This window comes from Enoplosus armatus, chromosome 18 (assembly GCF_043641665.1).
Source record: "Enoplosus armatus isolate fEnoArm2 chromosome 18, fEnoArm2.hap1, whole genome shotgun sequence".
Classification (NCBI taxonomy): domain Eukaryota; kingdom Metazoa; phylum Chordata; class Actinopteri; order Centrarchiformes; family Enoplosidae; genus Enoplosus; species Enoplosus armatus.
The window spans coordinates 13,149,372-13,169,154 of record NC_092197.1 but is presented as its reverse complement, the minus strand read 5'-3'; the positions used below and the strand labels follow the sequence as shown (position 1 = coordinate 13,169,154).

The 19,783-nt window shown below is 39.7% G+C and overlaps 4 protein-coding genes across 6 annotated transcripts; 2 read left to right on the top strand and 2 right to left on the bottom strand.

Annotated features, from left to right (window-relative positions):
• Positions 1 to 486: 486 nt before the first annotated feature.
• On the bottom strand, positions 487 to 5,491 carry rnf170 (ring finger protein 170). Of its 3 annotated transcripts, none has more exons than XM_070924779.1 (7): positions 5,323 to 5,491; positions 4,194 to 4,357; positions 3,748 to 3,823; positions 3,468 to 3,582; positions 3,149 to 3,222; positions 2,573 to 2,704; positions 487 to 2,246 (listed from the first exon to the last, which is right to left on the bottom strand). In XM_070924779.1, exons 2-7 carry the CDS (start codon positions 4,331 to 4,333, stop codon positions 1,977 to 1,979), a joined length of 807 nt encoding a protein of 268 aa, XP_070780880.1. In that variant the 5' UTR covers positions 4,334 to 4,357; positions 5,323 to 5,491; the 3' UTR covers positions 487 to 1,976. The 3 variants fall into 3 exon arrangements, with proteins under 3 accessions (XP_070780880.1, XP_070780879.1, XP_070780881.1); XM_070924778.1 differs by having other exon boundaries at positions 5,327 to 5,491; XM_070924780.1 differs by lacking the exon at positions 5,323 to 5,491 and adding an exon at positions 4,802 to 4,868.
• A 519-nt stretch (positions 5,492 to 6,010) lies between these two features.
• On the top strand, positions 6,011 to 8,797 carry gpn3 (GPN-loop GTPase 3). Its single transcript, XM_070924833.1, has 8 exons — positions 6,011 to 6,133; positions 6,299 to 6,407; positions 6,864 to 7,031; positions 7,415 to 7,539; positions 7,663 to 7,778; positions 8,001 to 8,097; positions 8,190 to 8,318; positions 8,435 to 8,797. Exons 1-8 carry the CDS (start codon positions 6,086 to 6,088, stop codon positions 8,498 to 8,500), a joined length of 858 nt encoding a protein of 285 aa, XP_070780934.1. The 5' UTR covers positions 6,011 to 6,085; the 3' UTR covers positions 8,501 to 8,797.
• A 115-nt stretch (positions 8,798 to 8,912) lies between these two features.
• On the top strand, positions 8,913 to 13,158 carry arpc3 (actin related protein 2/3 complex, subunit 3). The gene is made up of 7 exons (XM_070924625.1): positions 8,913 to 9,021; positions 9,394 to 9,493; positions 10,156 to 10,232; positions 10,748 to 10,816; positions 11,117 to 11,243; positions 12,267 to 12,361; positions 12,885 to 13,158. The coding sequence occupies exons 1-7, from the start codon at positions 9,016 to 9,018 to the stop codon at positions 12,945 to 12,947; spliced, it is 537 nt and encodes a 178-aa protein (XP_070780726.1). The 5' UTR covers positions 8,913 to 9,015; the 3' UTR covers positions 12,948 to 13,158.
• Positions 13,159 to 13,330: 172 nt separating this feature from the next.
• On the bottom strand, positions 13,331 to 16,727 carry LOC139301067 (ubiquitin-conjugating enzyme E2 G1-like). The gene is made up of 6 exons (XM_070924345.1): positions 16,558 to 16,727; positions 16,073 to 16,175; positions 15,867 to 15,964; positions 15,215 to 15,393; positions 14,779 to 14,877; positions 13,331 to 14,604 (listed from the first exon to the last, which is right to left on the bottom strand). The coding sequence occupies exons 1-5, from the start codon at positions 16,598 to 16,600 to the stop codon at positions 14,791 to 14,793; spliced, it is 510 nt and encodes a 169-aa protein (XP_070780446.1). The 5' UTR covers positions 16,601 to 16,727; the 3' UTR covers positions 13,331 to 14,604; positions 14,779 to 14,790.
• Positions 16,728 to 19,783: the final 3,056 nt, after the last annotated feature.

Genomic DNA, 19,783 nt, shown 5'->3' with positions numbered 1-19,783 from the left:
ACACCACATGTTGCTTTCGTTGGCTCCAGGTTGGCTTAAAAAACAAAAGGGTGGAGGTTGCTCAAACACCCCAGAGATGTGGAAGTAGAGGAGACACTAATCAGTAAAGACAGTGAAAAGGTATGACACAGCTTGGCATGTGCCACGCCTTAAAGTAAGACATTCCAAGAGGGAACTGATGGTCTCTTTTTAGTGATCTGAAACTGTCAAACAAACTGAATGAATTTTACAGTTGACTGTTAATCCGCCACACGAGCCTCAACCCCCTCCTTCTACTATTCATGAACATGAAGGCCAGTGCTAGCTCAGCAAATAGAGCCCCAAGAAAGCAAATGGCCTGGATACAGTTTCAGTTGCAACTCTGAAGCAGCCATTTTCAGACTGAGGGTCGGGACCCCTCATAGGCCCACAGTAACTTTAGGGTGCCAAGAAAAGGAACAGGAACAGAAAATAATTATAGCTCTACAAATTTAAGATCTACTCTTGCTGATTGTTTTATATGTATTCATCTATTAATAACTTTTGGCCTTGCCTCTGATAAACACATAAACCAGAAAATTGAATATCTCTTTCATTTAAGGAGTCATGAGTCAAAAGGTTACAAACAGGAACTGCATCTTTACTGTGCACCACCATAAATTCTTAACAGAGCTCTTCAATAGTCTGATATCCCACTCATTCATTTGACATCCATTTAGTCCCCAAGATAATGTTACTTCTCCAAATAAGCATATACCCATTGCAAAATACTTACAAAAATCAACTGAATCAGACACTGTACAACATGTTAACATCATTGTCATTTTTAAATATTGATTATTTAATTTACTTACAGATTTAAAAATAAGTAGAATACTGATGTTCCAAACATTAATTGAAGAATCTGAAAAGCTTTGTGGCATTGTGTTCACTGATTAGGACTGTACGATCTATACAGGAGACAAACACCCAGACTCATAATTATGTTTTAGAGTGGCACAGTAAACTTTGAGAGTTAACATTCATAACGTGTTTACATTCAGCATGATCTATAATTACTCTTTGATACATTTGGTTTGTCTTCTTTTTATCATCAAGGTATTACATGTGTGTATTTCTGCCAATTCAGAAGTTATGATGCAACGATCAGGTTGTCCTGCACATCGTCAGTTCATGTGGACGCATGCAGAGTGGTTCAGATTTCATCAGATGGGATCAATAAATGTAAACTGTTGGAGGTGAAATGATTCAGGGGTTTCCCCCCCCCCACACCAGCATGAAAAGCTGTGTTTAAGTCAACATTATGAATATGCATAGTCACAGGTTACTTATATAAGTGCATCATCAGTTTAATTGACCAAACAGGCTCTAACAGCCACAGAAAGATGGTTCCAGTGACATAAATTTGTCTGACAGTCAACAATCTGGATGCAGACAGCAAACTTTAAATGCATATAAATCAAGACACTGCCATCAATACAGAAAATGAAGATCACATTATATTACACAATAGTCTCAATTATGATGATATGCACATTAACCAAATTACTACTTTTGGCAATGCTGTCAAAGAGTTGGCTGGTAGTGATGCTAGTCATTCAGTTAGGGATCTCTCTCAAGTAGCTGAAATGGACCGAAAAGATTTCCCTGGCTTACACAGACTGGTTCAATGTATTTATTCACAACATCACATCCCTACACAGCCATCCTTGTGCTGTATTGCTGTTCACCTTGACCACATTCAATCTCTGAGCCGTTAATGGTGGATTCTATATACAGAGTCAACATCCAGAGCTTGATTTTTTCGCTAACTCCTCTCCAGTGATGAAGTAACACCCCAGGCTTCAAAGTAAACCTCTCTGAGCGAACCAGAATTATTGATCAGCTGTCCTTTGAGTATTTATTCAGTCTTTTACATGTCCACCTCAGATGCTGCATTCACCTCTTCCCCTGACCCTGACATTAACCAGCCGAGGCCTCTTTTATGAGTGAGCACCCTAGCCATTCAGTCTCTGTGTGACCACCTCTCTGTACATGATAGAGATGTACACAAAGAGAAGCAGGATTACAAAGAAGTCGTCCATGAATCCCAGGAGACCAAAAAGCGCCTCGGGGAGGATGTCGAGTGGCGAGGCCAGGTAGGTTAGAGCACCAACCAGGCAGAGGAGAATACGAATCCTGAACATCCAGAAGAGGCCACCCACAGAAAACATCTCCCTAAAGGCGTGACGAAGCAGGGTGGGCACATCTCGCAGCCTGTCCATATACTGAGAAGACAGAGGAGAGAAAATATTATGGGAGTCTGTTCTAAATATACTCCCCTGAATAATAATGCACTGCAGTCAGTATCTCATTTGCATACTTGCATATTTTACCAGCAGTGCTACAGATTATACACACTGTGGAGGGAAATTTAAAAAATATTTCTCTTTTTAGTACTCAAAAGCATAGTAACGAATACTGCTTTTAACTTATTTCAATAACATTTATAACAGGACAATGAAAATGTCTCTAGTAGCATCTTCAATCCATACACGTTATTTAAATATGAATATTGTATAAAGTAAGTCAAGCTATCCTGTAGTGTACTCACAGATCTTGGCTGGCCTGAGAACCTGCAATTGTAATCGTTAATGTCTCTTAATATCAGCAGAGGTTCTGCTTCGCCATCCTGGACCCTCTGAGGAGCGGTGTGTTCATGAAATAGTGGGAAAAGCAGCGTTACCTGGGCAAGGAAAAGGAAAAACTCAATACATGACAATACGGATGCCAAAAAGGAATTATATGGTGCACACCTACATAAATAAAAACATTTGATTGAGGAGACAGTGACACTGTGTACCCAGGGATGACATCAAGCTTGGACTAAAGAGGTGAGAGAAGAGGGGGGATGAGGACTACTACCTCACCCCTCATTGACACAAATATCATTCATCCTTTTTGACTTTGAATTTGACAATAACAAACAGAAAACAATTAGACTGAAAATTATAAAATTAAATACAAACATTAGCAAGTCTTAATAGATGTGAATTCAGCATTTATCTCTATGGGTAAATTTGAAGGCAAGTGATACTAACAGCTACCTGTTGTCTGGCATGGAAAAAATATGGTAAAATTAAAAGCTCATGTTAACTATTCTACATCCAACATTTATTAAAAGTCTCACCATTTGTCTGCAGATGGGGCAGTTGATAGCACCCAGCCAGGTGCCATACCTCCAGTAGGCTATAATGCAGGAGCCTATGCAGGAAAAAGACAGCACTTTACAAAATGAACATGGCACAAGTACAAATAAAAAAGACCTAACAACTCTTAGGCAACTCTAAAAAACAAGAAATATATAGACAAACTCAATTATGATTTGGTTAATTTTAAACCATGTCAGCATCGAATACTAACAAAATATAGCTGAGAAAACATACTCAAGAAGTGACAATGACTGTTTAATATTGTGTTTTGTTCTAGAACCTGCATGACAGTCTTACCACAGAAAAGGTGTCCACAATTGGTTTCCACAGGCAGAACAGCCTGCTGTAAACACACAGGACAAGACATGTCTGTGTAATACTGCTGCCTGGCCTCCGCCTGAGTATTTTCATCCTGACAGAAAGAAATCAAATACATACAAATCAAAAACACATAAGAAAGTTTAATATATACAAGTAATCATAGAGCAGATGATTTTGAAATTGATCTCCTCACTGAAAAAAAAATACAAACATATGAAAGATAAAAAACAGTCATCAGTTATATTTGCTTGCGTACCTGCTCTGTTTGGAGCTGCTGTCGGACGGCTCGAACGTGCTCCTGATTCTCTGGATGAATGTTCTGCTCCTCTTGTCTACAAGGTCAAAAGGCAGACATTTGGCATGATAATATTCCTGAGCTAAAACATAAAGCTATGCAAACTGACGAGACAATTTTAATGTCCAAATTTTTCACTTAGCAAATGATTTGGAAAGCTAATGCAAAACACCAAGTAAAGTTTTGATAACACAGTAGCTAAACTAATGTTTTGCAGTGGAGACAAGTTCTCCTTTGTGAGGCTGAAACAGCAGTCAAGCTTTGGTGTTTATATAGTTATATATTTACCTCTTTTCAAAATGAGTTTCTCAAAAACGTTAGAGCAATCTATCTATCATTATAAGCTATCTGAATAATCAAAAGTTTGTGATACAATATAATATAAATATCCTGGATTTGCTGCTTACCTGCAGAGCAGAGTGAGGATACCTGCAAGGAAGGTGATACTGAGCACCACAACAAATAAGACCTGGTTGCTGACACCCTCAATGAGGGTGTCCTCATCTTGGATCAGGTAGTCCAAGTCCCCACATTGACTGTCCTCCATCACCCACACTCATAGCCTACAGCACTAGAAAACAAAGAAAAAGGTTAGCATTTCTCTGGACACTGGAAGTTCCATAAGCTCTCTATAGAAATAGTAAAAGAAAAGAGAGCTTTGTACATTTGTCAAATACTGAAATATTTGGGTTAGGGTTCACAATGACTCTACTCAAAATGAACAAATTAAAATTCATTAGCATAATAACTTAACTGCATAGAAAAACAAAAGCTGGTCTGACTGAAGTTATAACTGCCCATCTCCTCAATATGAGCCAAGAAAAAGAAGTTCTGTCATGTCTTACTAGTAAAAATGTTTCAGCAAATTTAATTTATGAAAACAAGTAGCATTGTCAGTATTAAGCTACAAACCTGTAACATTAGTAGAGTATCAAAGCCTTCTTATCGTTAGCATATCAAACAAACAAGCTAGCTAACATTACTGGACAATTACCATTATTCAAATTTCCAATACCTGTCATCCAATCTGATAACAAAATCCCAACATATCTAGGAAGCCGTTGTTGTTTACTTTCCTGACATTGTCAGCTAGCATTCTACCATAAGCTTACAATTAAGTTGCTGCTGCCCACACTGCTAGCTAAGTTCAGTGTTAGCGTAGAGTTGCCTTGCCTCGCTAGTAATTTGTTGTCATTCTGAATACTGCTGACGTCGATAGACAACGTTGTGTGGTTTCACTTTTGGAAGCTCCTCTGCAGTTGGACATTATAGCTTGAGTTAAACGACAAACGGCTGGTCTTCAAAATCCGAGCTCAACCGGGCCATTACCGCTCGCAGCTAGTTGAATCATAAACATAGCTACCCTTTAGCCTGGTTAAACAAGAATGTCTTGGGTCTGGCTGCTGTGTTTGGCAGCTAAGCACTCACAGTATGACACACGAGCACAGTCGAGGTAATAAAGTCCACGTAACCGACCAACTACATTGCACTGAATTGCAGTAACGTTACAAGACGGGACATGACGAATGATCTCACCTACCAATAAGAAGTCCAGCTTTCTCTAAACTCCATTCACTGTCGTGAGTCTCGAGACATTTTTCTTTCCAGCAATGACAGATATTAGAGTCAGGTCACCACTTCTGGGCGGGTAGCAGGAGCATGGTTGCTTGATAATCATGAACTGCCTTTGCATCAGTTTTGCATGCTAATATTTCAGTTTCAATTTGTTGCTTCCTCTTCTTCTTTTTCTTCTTCTGGGATTGTCAATTTAAACGCGTCTGGGCGCGCTGTCGCCCTCCACAGGGCAGAAAAAAATCTAAATATGACAATCTCAAGCCTTCGGAAGCCGAGCAGGCTTGCTTGCAATATGTTTTTAATGTCGTTATCTCGAGATAGCAAAGCTCGTTTTCTCGTGATAAGGGGTTGATTTATTAGTCTTCTCCTTTAATGACAAGGACCGATCTGAAAGCTATTTCTAAGAGGAAAAACACAACGCAATTTCTGCCTAAATTAGATCTTGGTTGAAGTAACGTTACAGTCTGATGTGTTGATCAATAAAGAGTACTCCTTAATTTGACATTTTCAGTTTAACAGTTGCTACAGATGTCAAGACGCCATCTATCCATGATGGCATGACTCCTTTATGTCACACTCTGGTCAGTAGGTGGCAGCAGTGAGCCTTACAACGGGCGTGAATGTCCCTGAAAACAAGAAGAAGTGCCAAGGCATCAGTACACAGAATATAGCTAGCTATATCAGCCAGCTTAATTTTACCACAACACCTTTTCACTGAGGCAAAATGCCTCGTTATGCGCAGCTAGTGATGGGCCCGGCCGGTAGCGGGAAGGTAAGTTAACAATCATTCAATTATACGCGCTGAAATGCCTTGTTATGCTATTCGGCTAAAGCGCTATGCTAAGGCATGAGGTTGTCTTCCACATAGACCAAGTTCAAGCTATAACTTTATCTGCCTTTCATTTGTTTATTGTTGGAGTTTTATTTTCTGTTTCAGAGTACCTACTGCTCCACCATGGTCCAGCATTCAGAGTCCATAAACCGCTCTGTTCAGGTGGTCAATCTGGACCCAGCAGCTGAGCACTTTGATTACCCTGTCATGGCAGGTGAGTACAGCATGTGTCCATTACAAAGAGTACATGTCTTAGGTGTACATAACTCAGAAGTGAAGGCTAAAATAAAATAAAAACACAAATAGGTTTAGGTAAGATTCAAATAGTATGTGTTATTACATGCTTATATTGAGTTTAAATGGTGTTTTAGGTCTAATTTAAAAACACAGAAGCACTAAAATATGGTTTGCTCATAATAGATAGAAGGATAGATGGATGAGTTGGTTCACATACAATATAACAACTCACTAAACTGGTAATCTCAACAATACAAAAACAGTGCAAAATAATATACCATAAAATATATATATCAGAGAAACCCACAAAATCTAATTACAATTGAGATTTAATGGTTTTTACTGTAATATTTTATTTGCTATTACCTTTAGTATACTTATAGCAAGGGTTCTTTTGTTCTACAAGATAACCTCATTGTTTCTGTGTCCTCAGACATCCGTGAGCTCATCCAGGTGGATGACGTGATGGAAGACCATTCTCTCAGATTTGGCCCCAACGGAGGCCTGGTCTTCTGCATGGAGTACTTCGCCAACAACTTTGACTGGCTGGAGGAAACCCTGGGTCATGTAGAGGATGACTACATACTGTTCGACTGCCCAGGTAAACATCATGGCAGAGACATGCTGAAGCTAGTGCAAGATGGCCCTGTTTGTGTATGGCCCAGTATGTTAAGAGTTGAAAGTACACATTGTCATTACTATAGGCAAAATCATATAAAAATAAACACTTTTCGGACCCTTGTGTTCGACGAGCAAGACAGCTTTAGTAACACGCTTTAGAACTGAAGGAGAACACGAATTCATTAAGAAAGAAAACATGTGACACACTAAGACGAGATTTGCCATAGTTTTATTACAGCTTTGTGGTCATGAATTACTGTGTCAGTTGTATTTACATCAGCACTACAGATACAGTTTGTCCCAGTTTTGGAGCTATGTTCTCACAGCTCTAATACAGTTTTGACATGTGGCTTGTTTTTGCAGGTCAGATTGAACTTTACACACACCTCCCTGTAATGAGGCAGCTGGTGGAACAGCTCCAGCAGTGGGAGTTTCGGGTGTGTGGGGTCTTTCTGGTAGACTCTCAGTTCATGGTGGAGTCTTTTAAGGTAACAGACGATCTCCCCATTATCTTCATCTGTTTGTTTGAGTTCCCTTTGTGTCTAAACACGCTTCATTTAGTAATGAAAGCAAGCATGGAGTCTCACATCTTCCCTCTTCTCTAACTGCAGTTCATCTCAGGAGTCATGGCTGCCCTGAGTGCCATGGTGTCATTAGAAATCCCTCAAGTAAACATCATGACAAAAATGGACCTGCTTAGTCCCAAAGCCAAGAAGGAGATTGAAAAGTAAGTTTCATATGAGTACAGTACAACAGTGTTATGTGTGTTTAGCTCACATGAAACAACTTAATGTTGGTACTAAGACCCAAGTAAAGGAAGGGTTATAGTGAATAAAAGGTTAGTATTACTGAATTATCTTTTCAATTTTAAATGGAAAAGTTTGCAAATAAAACAGGTTTTTCATATGGAAGCAGCACTCCATTATGTTTTGCTTTCCTTTTTCGCCAGGTACCTGGACCCAGACATGTACTCAATGATGGAAGATAACTCCGATAACATCAGAAGCACAAAGTTCAAGAAGCTGACAAAAGCCATCTGTGGTCTGGTAGGTGAAGCCCTTCATTTGTTACTGCATTTAATTTTGGATCAGAATTTAGAATTGCTTTAATGAGACAGTCTCTCTGTCCGTGTGTCCAGATTGATGACTACAGTATGGTGAGATTCCTGCCTTTTGACCGCACAGACGAGGAAGGTATTAACATAGTACTGCAACACATTGACTTCTCTATACAGTATGGAGAGGACCTGGAGTTCAAGGAGCCTAAGGTGAAGAAACAAACACAATAAAATATAATTTAACAATATGTTGTAACGTAATTACAGTGTATTAGTAAAACAACGTATTAATGTATTTGTTATTCCCCTCCTTTCTTTTCCCACAGGAGGTAGATGAAGAGCCTGCTAACCTAAATTATGATGAGACTTTTCAAGACAACGTGGACAGCTGAAGAGTAATGTGACTTCATGAATTCTGCAAAAAAAAAAAAAAAAGAGACTTGTCAGAGTTAAAACACATTTGAGACTGATGAAGAACCAAGATGCACAATCCACGTTCAGGTGGAGAATGGCTTGTGACTGCAAGGACACTGAGAAAGGGGAGAAAGGCGTACCCTGAAGATCATGGATATCTTGTGTCATGTGTTTTTGTGTGCCGTTTTGATGACTCAAGAAATGTGTGATATCAACCATGTTTAATTATTTCAGGACAATGTTTAAGTTTAAAGAGTTGTTATTAAATACATTTATTAATGCTATATTTTTTGAATAAAATATTACACAAAATGTACAACTTGACTGTCTGTTGTGAAGAAAAGCGGTGTGTTAGCGCCTCCATGTGGCCGCTACGCTACATAGCATGTAACCACTTCCTGTATAGCTGAAGGGTGGTACAGGCGGAAGCAGGGTTTTACGGTGCTACTATTTTTCTCTCGCTGAGCAGTTGGACTGATATATATATCTCAACATGCCGGTGAGTAAATCCTCCATGACTATTAACCAACAGAAGCGTCTTCTATGAGGTTTAGAGCATAAAACCTGCATAAAAACTGCGCTGGGCCTGCCGAGTTAACGTTAGCTGTGACGACGAGTCTCGTTAGCATAGTATGCTAGCTAGCATTTCGTCGCGATGGAGAGATGTTGACATGTCAAAAAGCACAAAGTCTTTTGTTTCTGCAAATTCTTTAGTTTAGCAAGTTTAGTGTGTTTAAAATGTGTTGTTTGCTATTGTGATAGCGTGGCTGTAACAACGGAGGTGGCGGTAAAAGAGATGTCACCGATGCTATCTGACAGAAATGTAACCCAGCAAATATATGTGACAGCAACTTTTTCTCTCGTTTGTAAGGCGTATCACTCGAGCCTGATGGTCCCTGAAACCAGGCTGGTGGGGAATATGGCTTTGCTTCCCCTCAAAACCCAGTTCAAGGGACCAGCCAGAGGAGACGGTAAGGCTGTATGGTCGTTTTAATGAACACAAAGTGCAGCCAACCCCTCTTGATCACAGAAACACACACGTTATGTTAACGTTTTAATGGTTTATTCTCCTGCTTTAATCAGCTTTATGCCGTGTCCATAACGTTACCTTATTATGACACGTTGCTCAGTTCCTGATACTTGCTTCAGCTTCACTTCCATATATGGCCTGAAGAGTGCATCCTTAAATTCAACTTCTTCATGAATGTATCTTGACATTTCTAGCCTTTCAGTGTCTGTAAAGAAGTGAGTGCCCTCAGATTTAGTAGAAGTGTTGGAGTATTACATCAGTACATATCACCTAAAGATGTAATGATCCACACAACATAAGATTTGATTCAGTGCTACATAGTGGGGTCATGATTGATGTGTTTTTCTCCATTGCAAAATAACAATTGCCAGAATATGACTAGATTAGAATAGATTATAATTGTGTAATATCTGACACAAGCAATAGGGGTTTGGCTACTTGAAATGGTTTCTCAGCAGCCTTTATATCACAAACCCAAAAAAAAGATATGAGGTGATCAAAACAGGAAATGACAGTTTGACAACTCTTATAAATGTAAATTCTTAAATACATCATATGTATTGAATTTAGTCTTTTATTTTTGATGCCTTTGTTTCATTTCAGGCATAGAGTCAGACATCATTGATGAGGCTATCTACTACTTCAAGGCCAATGTTTTCTTTAAGAACTATGAAATCAAGGTAAGAAATGTACCGTCACTTGTATTGGCAGCTTGCATTTATACATCATTTAAGGAAGTGTTTAAAGAAAATGAACATTTATGTGCATAACACTTAAAATAAGAACTTTGCTACATGCAGACATTCAACCGAGACAAATCTCACAAAAATAAGAAACAGAAGAAGTGTAGAGGTTGTTTTGACAGTTAAGATATTTGGGTGAGGTACAAGTGAGTCCCTCACTAGTGTGCCTGTTCCTGTATGCATTTTCTCTACCCCATCTCTCTCTCTCTCTGTCTTGAAGCAGCTGTGCATTTCATTCGTCCACATGCCCCAGCTTGCTTCTTCCCCTCAGCTATGCATAGTTGCTCATGATTTAAATCATGCAACCTTTTAAATGTTCAGACCTGGCTGCAACTGTACTAATTACAATAACATTTATACTTGATGAAATACAGTGGAAATACAGTCTCATTTTTTCAGTCTAATTCCAGGTATTTTAACCAGTTGTGTGTGTGTGTGTGTGTTTCTTTCAGAATGAGGCGGACAGGACGCTGATCTATGTCACACTGTACATTTCCGAATGCCTAAAGAGGCTACAGAAGGTAAACTGTGTATTTCTTAATGTTACAGAGGTGGACGTCTGCAATTTGCACTGGCTCCATGCTAATTTTAATACGCTAAGCAACAATTAAAAGGCTTGTACCAAAGTAGGGTTTCTCAACCAAGACCCACGGGGGCTTACTAGGTGGGTTTTAGGGAGTCATTAAATGATAAGTAGAATGTGAATGGTTTTTCCTCACTCACAGGGAGGAGAAATTAGCTGCTTGAATGCCTATTCAAATGGGTGCAAGTAAAACAGGTGAGCTAACCCTTTGCGTTGGTGTATGTGTTGCTCTTTACAGTGCAGCTCCAGGAGCCAGGGAGAGAAGGAGATGTACACTCTTGGCATCACTAACTTTCCCATTCCTGGAGAACCTGGATTCCCTCTCAACGCTATGTATGTTAAACCTACAAACAAGCAGGAGGAAGGTAAGAACCAGCACCATAAACTAGGTTGATACCTGTTGGGCTGCCTCAGTTTACCAAGAATAAAAAGAAAACAAAAGAGTCTTGTTCAGATGGACATTTCACTTTATTTCTACTGATTGTTAGCAGTAAATCTTTGAGGCCCATTAATGGTGTTTCATAAGTCTGTACTCTGCATTAGCGCCAGTTTCCTTGTACCCTTCTCATATTTCATTTAATTCCCAGCATGAAGTAATATCAAGCCAAAAATAGTAATGCTGACCAGAGCCTTAAGGATCGGAGGTTGGAAATGCTGTTTCATGCTTGTGTGGTTTCCCTGTTGATGAAACTCAGTGGAAGTGGGCCTGGATATTTAATCATCCCTAGAGATATGGAGTGGCTGAGATGTTAATTTAGCTAAAATAACTCTACATCCATGTTGGCTTTGCAGTGAATCCTATTATAATTGTCACAATTGTGTTTTCCCTTTCACTTCTGACTATTAACACTGGCTTTTTCTGTAAAGCTAAAATATTTAAGTTGGGAGGTCAACAATTTAAGTAGTGCCTCAAGCTGTATTTATGCAGCGTGCAGGGCTTTTCATTTCAAGATGAATGAGTTTGAAGGTAGACAAGGCGAACAGGGACAGAGACCAGAGGGACCGTCAAATCGCCTTAATGGCCTCACGGACAGACCATCTCCTCCTTTGTTGCTTTTTTCTGTTTATTAACCATGCACGGAACAATTCTTCCTCAGCATTGAGGAGCTGTATAGCAGAGCGTGCAGCCATGTTTGCTTCTTCACAAAATATTTTTTGTGCGCCCCGTGGCGTTTCACAGAATACTGCAACGGAGAACACAGAGCATAAAAGCCTCTGTGTGTGCTAGTAGCTCACATGCCATCTGCGGAGGCCCCCACCTTGTTGTCTTGTACGAGCATAAACAAAGCTTAAGGTTCCCTCTCCCAGTATTGATGTAGCAGTAATGAATGAAATGTTATGCTATGGTGTGTCTGTGATGGTAATACTGGTTCTGCAACCTTTTCCAGAGACTATGAGGGCGTACCTCCAGCAGATCCGCCAGGAGACTGGCTTGAGACTATGTGACCGCGTGTTTGACCCCCAGACTGACAAACCCAGCAAGGTGAGTCCAACATTTCCAAAATAACACCACTACAGCCTTATGTGCACGTAGCACTTGCACAAGGTAATTGGCAATTCTGATCTGGTTACAAAACATGACAAGTAAGGTGCATCGGTCATGCCGGCTCTGACCCACATTTCCTGTGTTTAAATGAAACGATCAGGGCTCAAGCAACTTTTACTGAGATTATAATCACAGAGTTAACTGCATCCAAGGCAGTTTAGATTGTAATATGAAACAAGGCTTTGTTACTCGAGAAGAGGACATCATAGAGAATTGAGCTATAGTTGTTTCACAAGGGTCTATATCCAGATTTGCTCCATCAGGAACATTAACATAGCACATTCACTGTATCAATAGATTGTCACTCAACATATTGAGTTCCATGTTGGAGTTGTGAATTCATTTCAGCTCTAAAACAATCCGTATCCTGTTGTCTTGTGTTGTGCCCAGTTGTTATGTTGAGGTTGTTTGAGTGCAGAAGCTTCAGACACTTTTCTTAACAGAGCTGTGTTTCTTTCAGTGGTGGGTGTGCTTTGTCAAGAGGCAGTTCATGAACAAGAGTCTGTCAGCTCCTGGACAGTGAACGACTCAGGACCCACGGTTTCTATTCTACACCTGCAAGATGGATGGATGGATGGATGGATTTCTCTTTGGGTGGGGTGGGAGAGCTCTGCTTTTGTGTTGCTAAGATGATTTTATACTCTTTCAGTTTAAGGATATGTCTTCTTTTGTGTGGATGTTGATCATATTGAGCTGGTGCTTAATTCAATAAAGCAATCATGGAGATTGGAAAATGTGGTACTGTGTTTTGTTTCTTATTGGGTCTTGATTAACAGTAGGTCTGAATGAAGTTCAATATGAAAAGTTAGATGTCAGTGAGCTGTAGACACGTCCTGATTTATGATGAAGGCTAAGTTGTATAACGGAGCGGTAGAAACACTTCACCAGTCAGTCAACAATGTCCACAATGAGGTTTATTACTTGTTTTCACAATGTATCATTCATTTAAAAAGTGGGTGCAATTGCACACCAATTATTCCTTACTAAGCATAAAAATTGCTATAATTATTGAGCTCTATTAAGTCACATGATCAGCAGATCATTTTGTGGGTGGTATAGCCTTTTCTCAGCAAATATTTTGACTTTTTTGAAACACAGGTTTTACTAATAACATTAACAATGGCTTCATTCGTTGAAGCCTCCCAGTAAGCATGACAGTGAGCCAGCAAAATTGAATTCAGCCATCATGAATATTATACACCTGTGCTTTTCCTATTGTGATATATCAAAATGTCTTCTGAGAAAAAGATCTATTTGAAGCGCTACTGTACAATATCAACACACCACCTCTCCCATAGGCAAGGTGAATGCATTTTCTCTGTACACGTGCAATGTTCAAAAAGTTTGACAGTTTTTCCAAGAAAGGACAAATAGTTTATATTTACACAGGTAAAAAATTTAGCACTAAAATAGATTTAACGGTGTGTTCTCTTTGGTTTGTCCACAATAGTCTGGATTCAAAACAAGCCTTCAGACGCAGCCCTTATTGAGGATAGGTTTCCTTAGCTGGTAGTCAAAGTTAAGGCAGCGCTGGGTGATAAGTTCCCCCCTCAGGGAAAGAAGGAACACTTTCTCTGCAGAACACTTGAGGTGTGCAGGGAAAGGAAAGCCAGTGTCTGTATTTCCATCTCTTTAATGACTGCAAATACTCAAAAATTGCATAATTGATGAAATAACTTTAGACTGGATGGCTCAGTGTGGCAGGTTGAAAAGAAAAAGAAAAAAACTCCATAACAGACGATATGCATCTTAAAATAATCTCACTCTAAATAAATAGGTAAATATAATGTTAACTAACTTTAGAAAATGGGGCATTTGTCAGAGGGGATCATTTCTCCTAATCTGACGAATATGTACATAACTGGCTGTATAATTCATCTTTCTGCAAGTGAAGTGCTGATGCTCGACCAGAAATGGTGTCCTGTGCAACTAATGGTGGAAAACTGAAAAGTAACATGGAACTTCTGGCAGCATGAATGCCACTGCCATTCAGCAATATTCATAAATATCAACAACTCTCAAACTGCACACACAAATTAGTAGAGAAATCTGGGTTTATCATTTTGTTGTGTCTTTTGTGAGTGTTTTTCTTCTTTGGGTGGCTAGTTGATGTTGTGCCCCATGGTCATCTAGCCAACTTAAGTGTAACCAGTTGTCAAATCCCCCTGTGCAGTGCCAACCTGAAACAAAACGAACATCTCAGTTTGGTTATCATCATTGGTTAATGCTGTGTAAACCTACAGCACTACACTTACATGGTTTTACAAGGAAAGACATCACCGAGATGGGCAACAACAGTAACTTCACTGTGTGCAATTACACTATGATGAATCCTGGCAACTGGTTGTACTTACTGTGTTGATGCCTTAGTCAAAAGCCATCTCTTGACTCCTCCGCACACAGCGTGCCACCTTTTTCTTAAAAACGCCTGCAGGATCATCCCGCCACTCTTTCTGCAGGATGTTAGATACATAAGAAGTCTATCAACAACATGAAATAGTGCTGTAACTGTACTTCCTCTTGTGCTTCGTTTCTAACTACTTCTTGACCATACGTGTTGCACAAAAAGTTATTTACTTACTTACTCTTCTCCACATGTATACATATATACACAGAGATTAGGAATAAACATTTCCATTGGTTCCCTGTAGCTTCTCGGATTTAACTTGTCCAATTACAAATCCAAATACTCAAATTAAGTCTGGAACATTTATATCTCTGGAGAATAAAAAAAGTCTGCAACCTAACCCCAGCTTATGAGCGTCCTTATGCGAGACAGTGGGTACTTACAGCAGCATCCACATTGGCTGGAGAGTCTCCATTGGGGTCTGCCAACATGGAGATAACACTGATCATGATGGTCTCTACAGTATGGATTGGCAGCCAGCGCTCCTCAGGCTTCTCATAGCCATACTTGTCCTCGCCAGGTTCATGCAGAATGGAGATGCAGACGTCGCCATTTTTTGCCACTGGCAGAAAACAAGAATACACAGATTCCTGACATGTCCATACTGAAGCAGAAGATTAGAAGCTATATTGCAGCTCTGCACACAAAGCTAATACATTTAAACCAGTTAAGAGACCCTGAAAATCTTGTCAAGGGACTTTTACCTTAGAACTGTAACTGCAAACTAAGATACTCACAGAAACTAGTGATCGCTGTTTCAGTTTATTAAAATGTCAATACAGAAATTTGAGATTACTCCCCAAGTTCATAAGCCATTCCCTCCAAAACATATTTGCATATAATGATGATTGAAGATACTGGTTAACAAAATTTCAGAATAATGTTAACTTTTTGTGATTGAAAGCCATTTTCAGCATTTCGCAGCTGTATTTACACAGGCTACCTTAATATTTGTTTTCATGCCAACAGCAGACTAAAAAAAACATTGATGTTGGATACTTTCTTTGATACAGACTAATTCAAGTTAGTTCTTACCATTTGGATGCCAGATTTCTGTGATGAACTTCATCTTGGGAGGCCTCAAAGGATAGTCACGTGGGAAGGATAAGGTGGCTTTGAAGAAACCTCCCTCACTACAGATGACAAAGAGGATGGCGTTGAAGACGTGCACGACATTACATGTGAATATAGAGATCAGCCACAAGTGAATGTAAAGATCCCTGGTAAATCACTTCACTCACAACAACGTGTCCTGAGGTCCAATGACGACCACCTCCCACTGATAGATGTCATCATCATCCACAAGACCCGCAGAAAAGCCTTCCACTGGGTTCTTGTTGAGCTCTGAAAATTAATTTGCAATTAGTCTGATAAAGCTTTAAAAAACTGTTTTAAATCAGGCTTTTGTCAAACGAAAAGTACATGAACACGTGGAGTAAGTACATGAAATGAGTTAGTGTGTGGGGGGATTTTGAAATGCCTTCAGTAGTTATTGAACAACAGCTAACGTTAGCCTTAGTCATATACCTGCTCTCGGAACAGCTGTCTACCACGCTGTCTATACACGTGCATTTCAACGTTGTTGTCACTAGCTAGCTGTGTCTGTACGTAAAAACGTACGGTAACAAAATAAAACAGCCAAATGAAACGGTGCCGTTGCTCTCGTGTGTCTGTGTTTAATATACAGTAAAATAAGCTCTATACTAGCAACAGTTAGCCAACGTACCTGCTAATTGTTTACGTAGTAGCAACGAGGACTGTTCCGTCATTTTATAGCTATATCTTTTTTTTTTAACTCTGTTATTTCTATTAATTAACGCCAAATGACTGTCAAACTGTCAACACAGTTAAATTAAACATCGGGCAGAGAACGTAAAGCACACCGTCCACGTTTTCTCGTCAGTCTGTCTGGCTGACAACACCAATAACATGAGTCAAAAAAGAAAGAATAGTCCGGAGGTTTTTGCCCTCAGTGAAACCTTTCAGGTAAACCCTGCTTCCAGACTGTGTTCTGGTCCAGCAATTAAATGAAGGTTAAGGCCAGAGTAAGGGCCATGGTTGGGATAAAGGGCTGTTTGTTTAGGCAAAAGAACAAAGAGAGCTGGGATTTATTGCTCACACAGCCAAGGAAGTGCTGCCCGTGAGGCTTAGCCCAGGGCATAAAATATCTAAAACCTAACTCTTCTTCTTCGTGTGGCTTTGCAGCAGGCTATAGCCCCACTGGGGCATTACTGCCTCAAACAGTTTGTAATGAATACTACACGTTCTCTACTTGCGTGCTGGGCTTCATCAAGAGGTGCAGACCAGTATGTGGACAGTGGTATCCACATACCTTTGTGGACTATTTTCATAGTTTGGGCTATAGGGAAATATTAAACTCTATCTATTTGTTTAAATTTGATTACTTTAAGGTCAATTAAATTAAAACTACAATGAAACCATTGTAAATCAGCTCAGCATTTAGACCATCATGTTGGGAAATTAAATTAACAGAAAATATATTGAACAGTAAAGTGAAGAAATCAAATGGAAAAATCCAATTTGTAAGAAAACTGTAGCTATGGCCATGTCTGCACAGAACTCTGAACTCAACTCCATCGAACAGAGTTGGAGCATCGGCAAAATGGCCATTATTATAAATAAAAAGGCCTTATTACCCAATATCAGTGCTTGACCGCACTAGTCTTTATTTATCACTTACCTACAAAACATGTCCCCAGCTGAAATAATGGCATACCATATTCTCCTTCTCCCACTCCCTCTGCCATCTCCTTGTTGCTTTTCCCCCTAAACCGCCATCAGATCCCTCTAAGGCAGCTTTCAAATTCATCTCAACTCACTGACTTCTTTACTGGCGACATCCACAATCTCATAGCTTTCCAAGCCTACTTGTGACTGATTTTCTAAACATATAAACCATATCCACTCAATACAGTGCCACTAAAAGCTCTAAAGTGATTTCAGGCTTGACCAAAGATCATCCCTCTAGGAGTGCTGTCAGAGCATCGGCTGAAGAAAGTTACTTGTCTTGCTCATGTTGAAAACTGACAATCCCTCTGGCAGCAGCCTTTCCCAAATAATCATATAATCTATCTGTGACCCAATTCAGTTTTTTATAACATCATCAGCTTTCCACAATCCTCTTTCCTTATCTTATCCAGTACTGATAGATCTATACAGGTTTTTGGAAACAGTCATGTTGTAATACAGGTCCAGCAGGTTGTGTGACCTTTCTCCACCCTACTCAAACCCGGCTCCTCCACTTCCCCACTTGTTCTTGTTTTTTTCTGGGTGAACATAAGACTACTGTTGTAAGACTACCTTGTATGCTTTAATTGTATTTCAAATATATAACCTTGCTTCTCCAGCTTGTAAGCATTTACTACCCTCTCCGTGATCTTAAACATTACAGCTGTAAATTCAATTGGCTTGTATGAACCTGGGTATGTAACATGCTTTCCACGTTTTAAAATGTAAAAACTGCACGTTTTCCCTTGACATTTAACACTTCTTCATCTAGTCTCTAAAACATCCCATTGCTAAGGTCATTCGTTACGTAAATGATTTTCTGCCAGCTGTGAATCGACCCATGCAGTTTGTCCAGCAAAAAAATATGTTTGGATTAGAGTTTTCCTTATTTATCACACATTGGATTCACATAAAATTTTATTCCTCCTCCACACCTTCCTAATCATTAGTCAACACTGATTTGCATTGACATACATGTTGCAATAGTGTTCCCATCTTCTAAGACTTGTTTTCTAATACCATTCTTTGACCAACCATGCTTTCACCACTGATGTTTCACACCCTCCAACACTCTGATTTAGCATATTTAATTATAGTTTTCAGGCCACTGCTCTTAACCTCTTCTACTCTACCATTACTCATTCTTCTTGATATTTTCTCACAGGCTTTATTCTTTTCACCATCTGCATGATCACAAGTTTCATTCCTCCACAGCGTGGTGCAACACACAGTAAAATAACCAGTTTATCCTCAAAAGTATGAACAAATCTTTTAATTTCGAGCCCATTAGCAGCTAAATATATAACATACCCCGACTATGTTATTGTCTGCAACTCATCCTTGACTGACATCCTCACTTATGTCTTTAGATCTCCCCAGACAACCTCTGACTCCTCCAGGAACTTCTCTGCTTGTTCAACCAGTCACCTCAGGTCTTTTACTGACTTTTTTTTTTTTTTTTGCTCACAGGCACCCATCACAAACACAGATAAAAGACAATTTTTTATCAAACATGCATCAGGAGGAGTTTCTACTTGAGTTGGTCTAGAGGGTGGTATTTTGCTGCACACTCACAGATCCCTCTGTCACCCTCACTTCTTTAAAAAAAGCTTTTTGCATGTGATCCTTTCTCCCACATCATCTCGCATCCCTGCAGACTACAGAAATCTCCAACATTTGAAAGAGGGCAATGGTAGGTGTATACATTCTTCTACTTGAGAAGTCATGAAGAATAGCATTAAGTCAGACAGAATACTGAAGTGACGCTTGCAGTAGCTGATTGGCGTCAGCTGTTGATTCATACTTCATAATTATTGGCTCATTCTCCAGCTGGTTGGCTATCAGTTTTCCAAAGAAGCAATAAAGAATGACAAACACACTGGGGATGAGTACAGGTGGGCCGTGTAGCAACATATATGTCATAACAGGATGTAATGGCACTTTGGGAAAGTTTGGTCATGGAACAGTGGACTAGCTCTAGGGCAGAGTTATGGGAGTTTGCACAGCCAGTGTTTTGTGGACTTGTAAAAGGCTTACAGCCATGTCCCCTGGGGAGTCTTCTGGGAGGTACTGCCGTGAGAGCTGTGTCCATATATTCGACAGGAAGTCAAACATGTTTTTAGTGGGTGTTGGGCTCTGCTAGGATTGTCCCTGGTCACAAGTCCGTTTGTGATTTTCATCGATAGGATCTCAAGGGGCAGCCG

Coding starts and splice junctions, on each gene's coding strand:
- arpc3 (XM_070924625.1), top strand. Junction 10,233..10,747: donor TTAAGAACTATGAAATCAAG/GTAAGAAATGTA, acceptor TGTTTCTTTCAG/AATGAGGCGGACAGGACGCT. Junction 12,362..12,884: donor AGACTGACAAACCCAGCAAG/GTGAGTCCAACA, acceptor TGTTTCTTTCAG/TGGTGGGTGTGCTTTGTCAA.
- LOC139301067 (XM_070924345.1), bottom strand. CDS start 16,600: ATGACGGAACAGTCCTCGTTGCTACTACGTAAACAATTAGCAG. Junction 16,176..16,557: donor ACTACGTAAACAATTAGCAG/GTACGTTGGCTA, acceptor ATTAATTTTCAG/AGCTCAACAAGAACCCAGTG. Junction 15,965..16,072: donor GGACCTCAGGACACGTTGTT/GTGAGTGAAGTG, acceptor TGTCATCTGTAG/TGAGGGAGGTTTCTTCAAAG.
- gpn3 (XM_070924833.1), top strand. CDS start 6,086: ATGCCTCGTTATGCGCAGCTAGTGATGGGCCCGGCCGGTAGCGGGAAG. Junction 7,779..8,000: donor GCCAAGAAGGAGATTGAAAA/GTAAGTTTCATA, acceptor CTTTTTCGCCAG/GTACCTGGACCCAGACATGT. Junction 8,319..8,434: donor TGGAGTTCAAGGAGCCTAAG/GTGAAGAAACAA, acceptor CTTTTCCCACAG/GAGGTAGATGAAGAGCCTGC.
- rnf170 (XM_070924779.1), bottom strand. CDS start 4,333: ATGGAGGACAGTCAATGTGGGGACTTGGACTACCTGATCCAAGATGAG. Junction 3,223..3,467: donor TTGTGGACACCTTTTCTGTG/GTAAGACTGTCA, acceptor TTTCCTGCATAG/GCTCCTGCATTATAGCCTAC. Junction 2,247..2,572: donor TCTCAGGCCAGCCAAGATCT/GTGAGTACACTA, acceptor CTGTCTTCTCAG/TATATGGACAGGCTGCGAGA.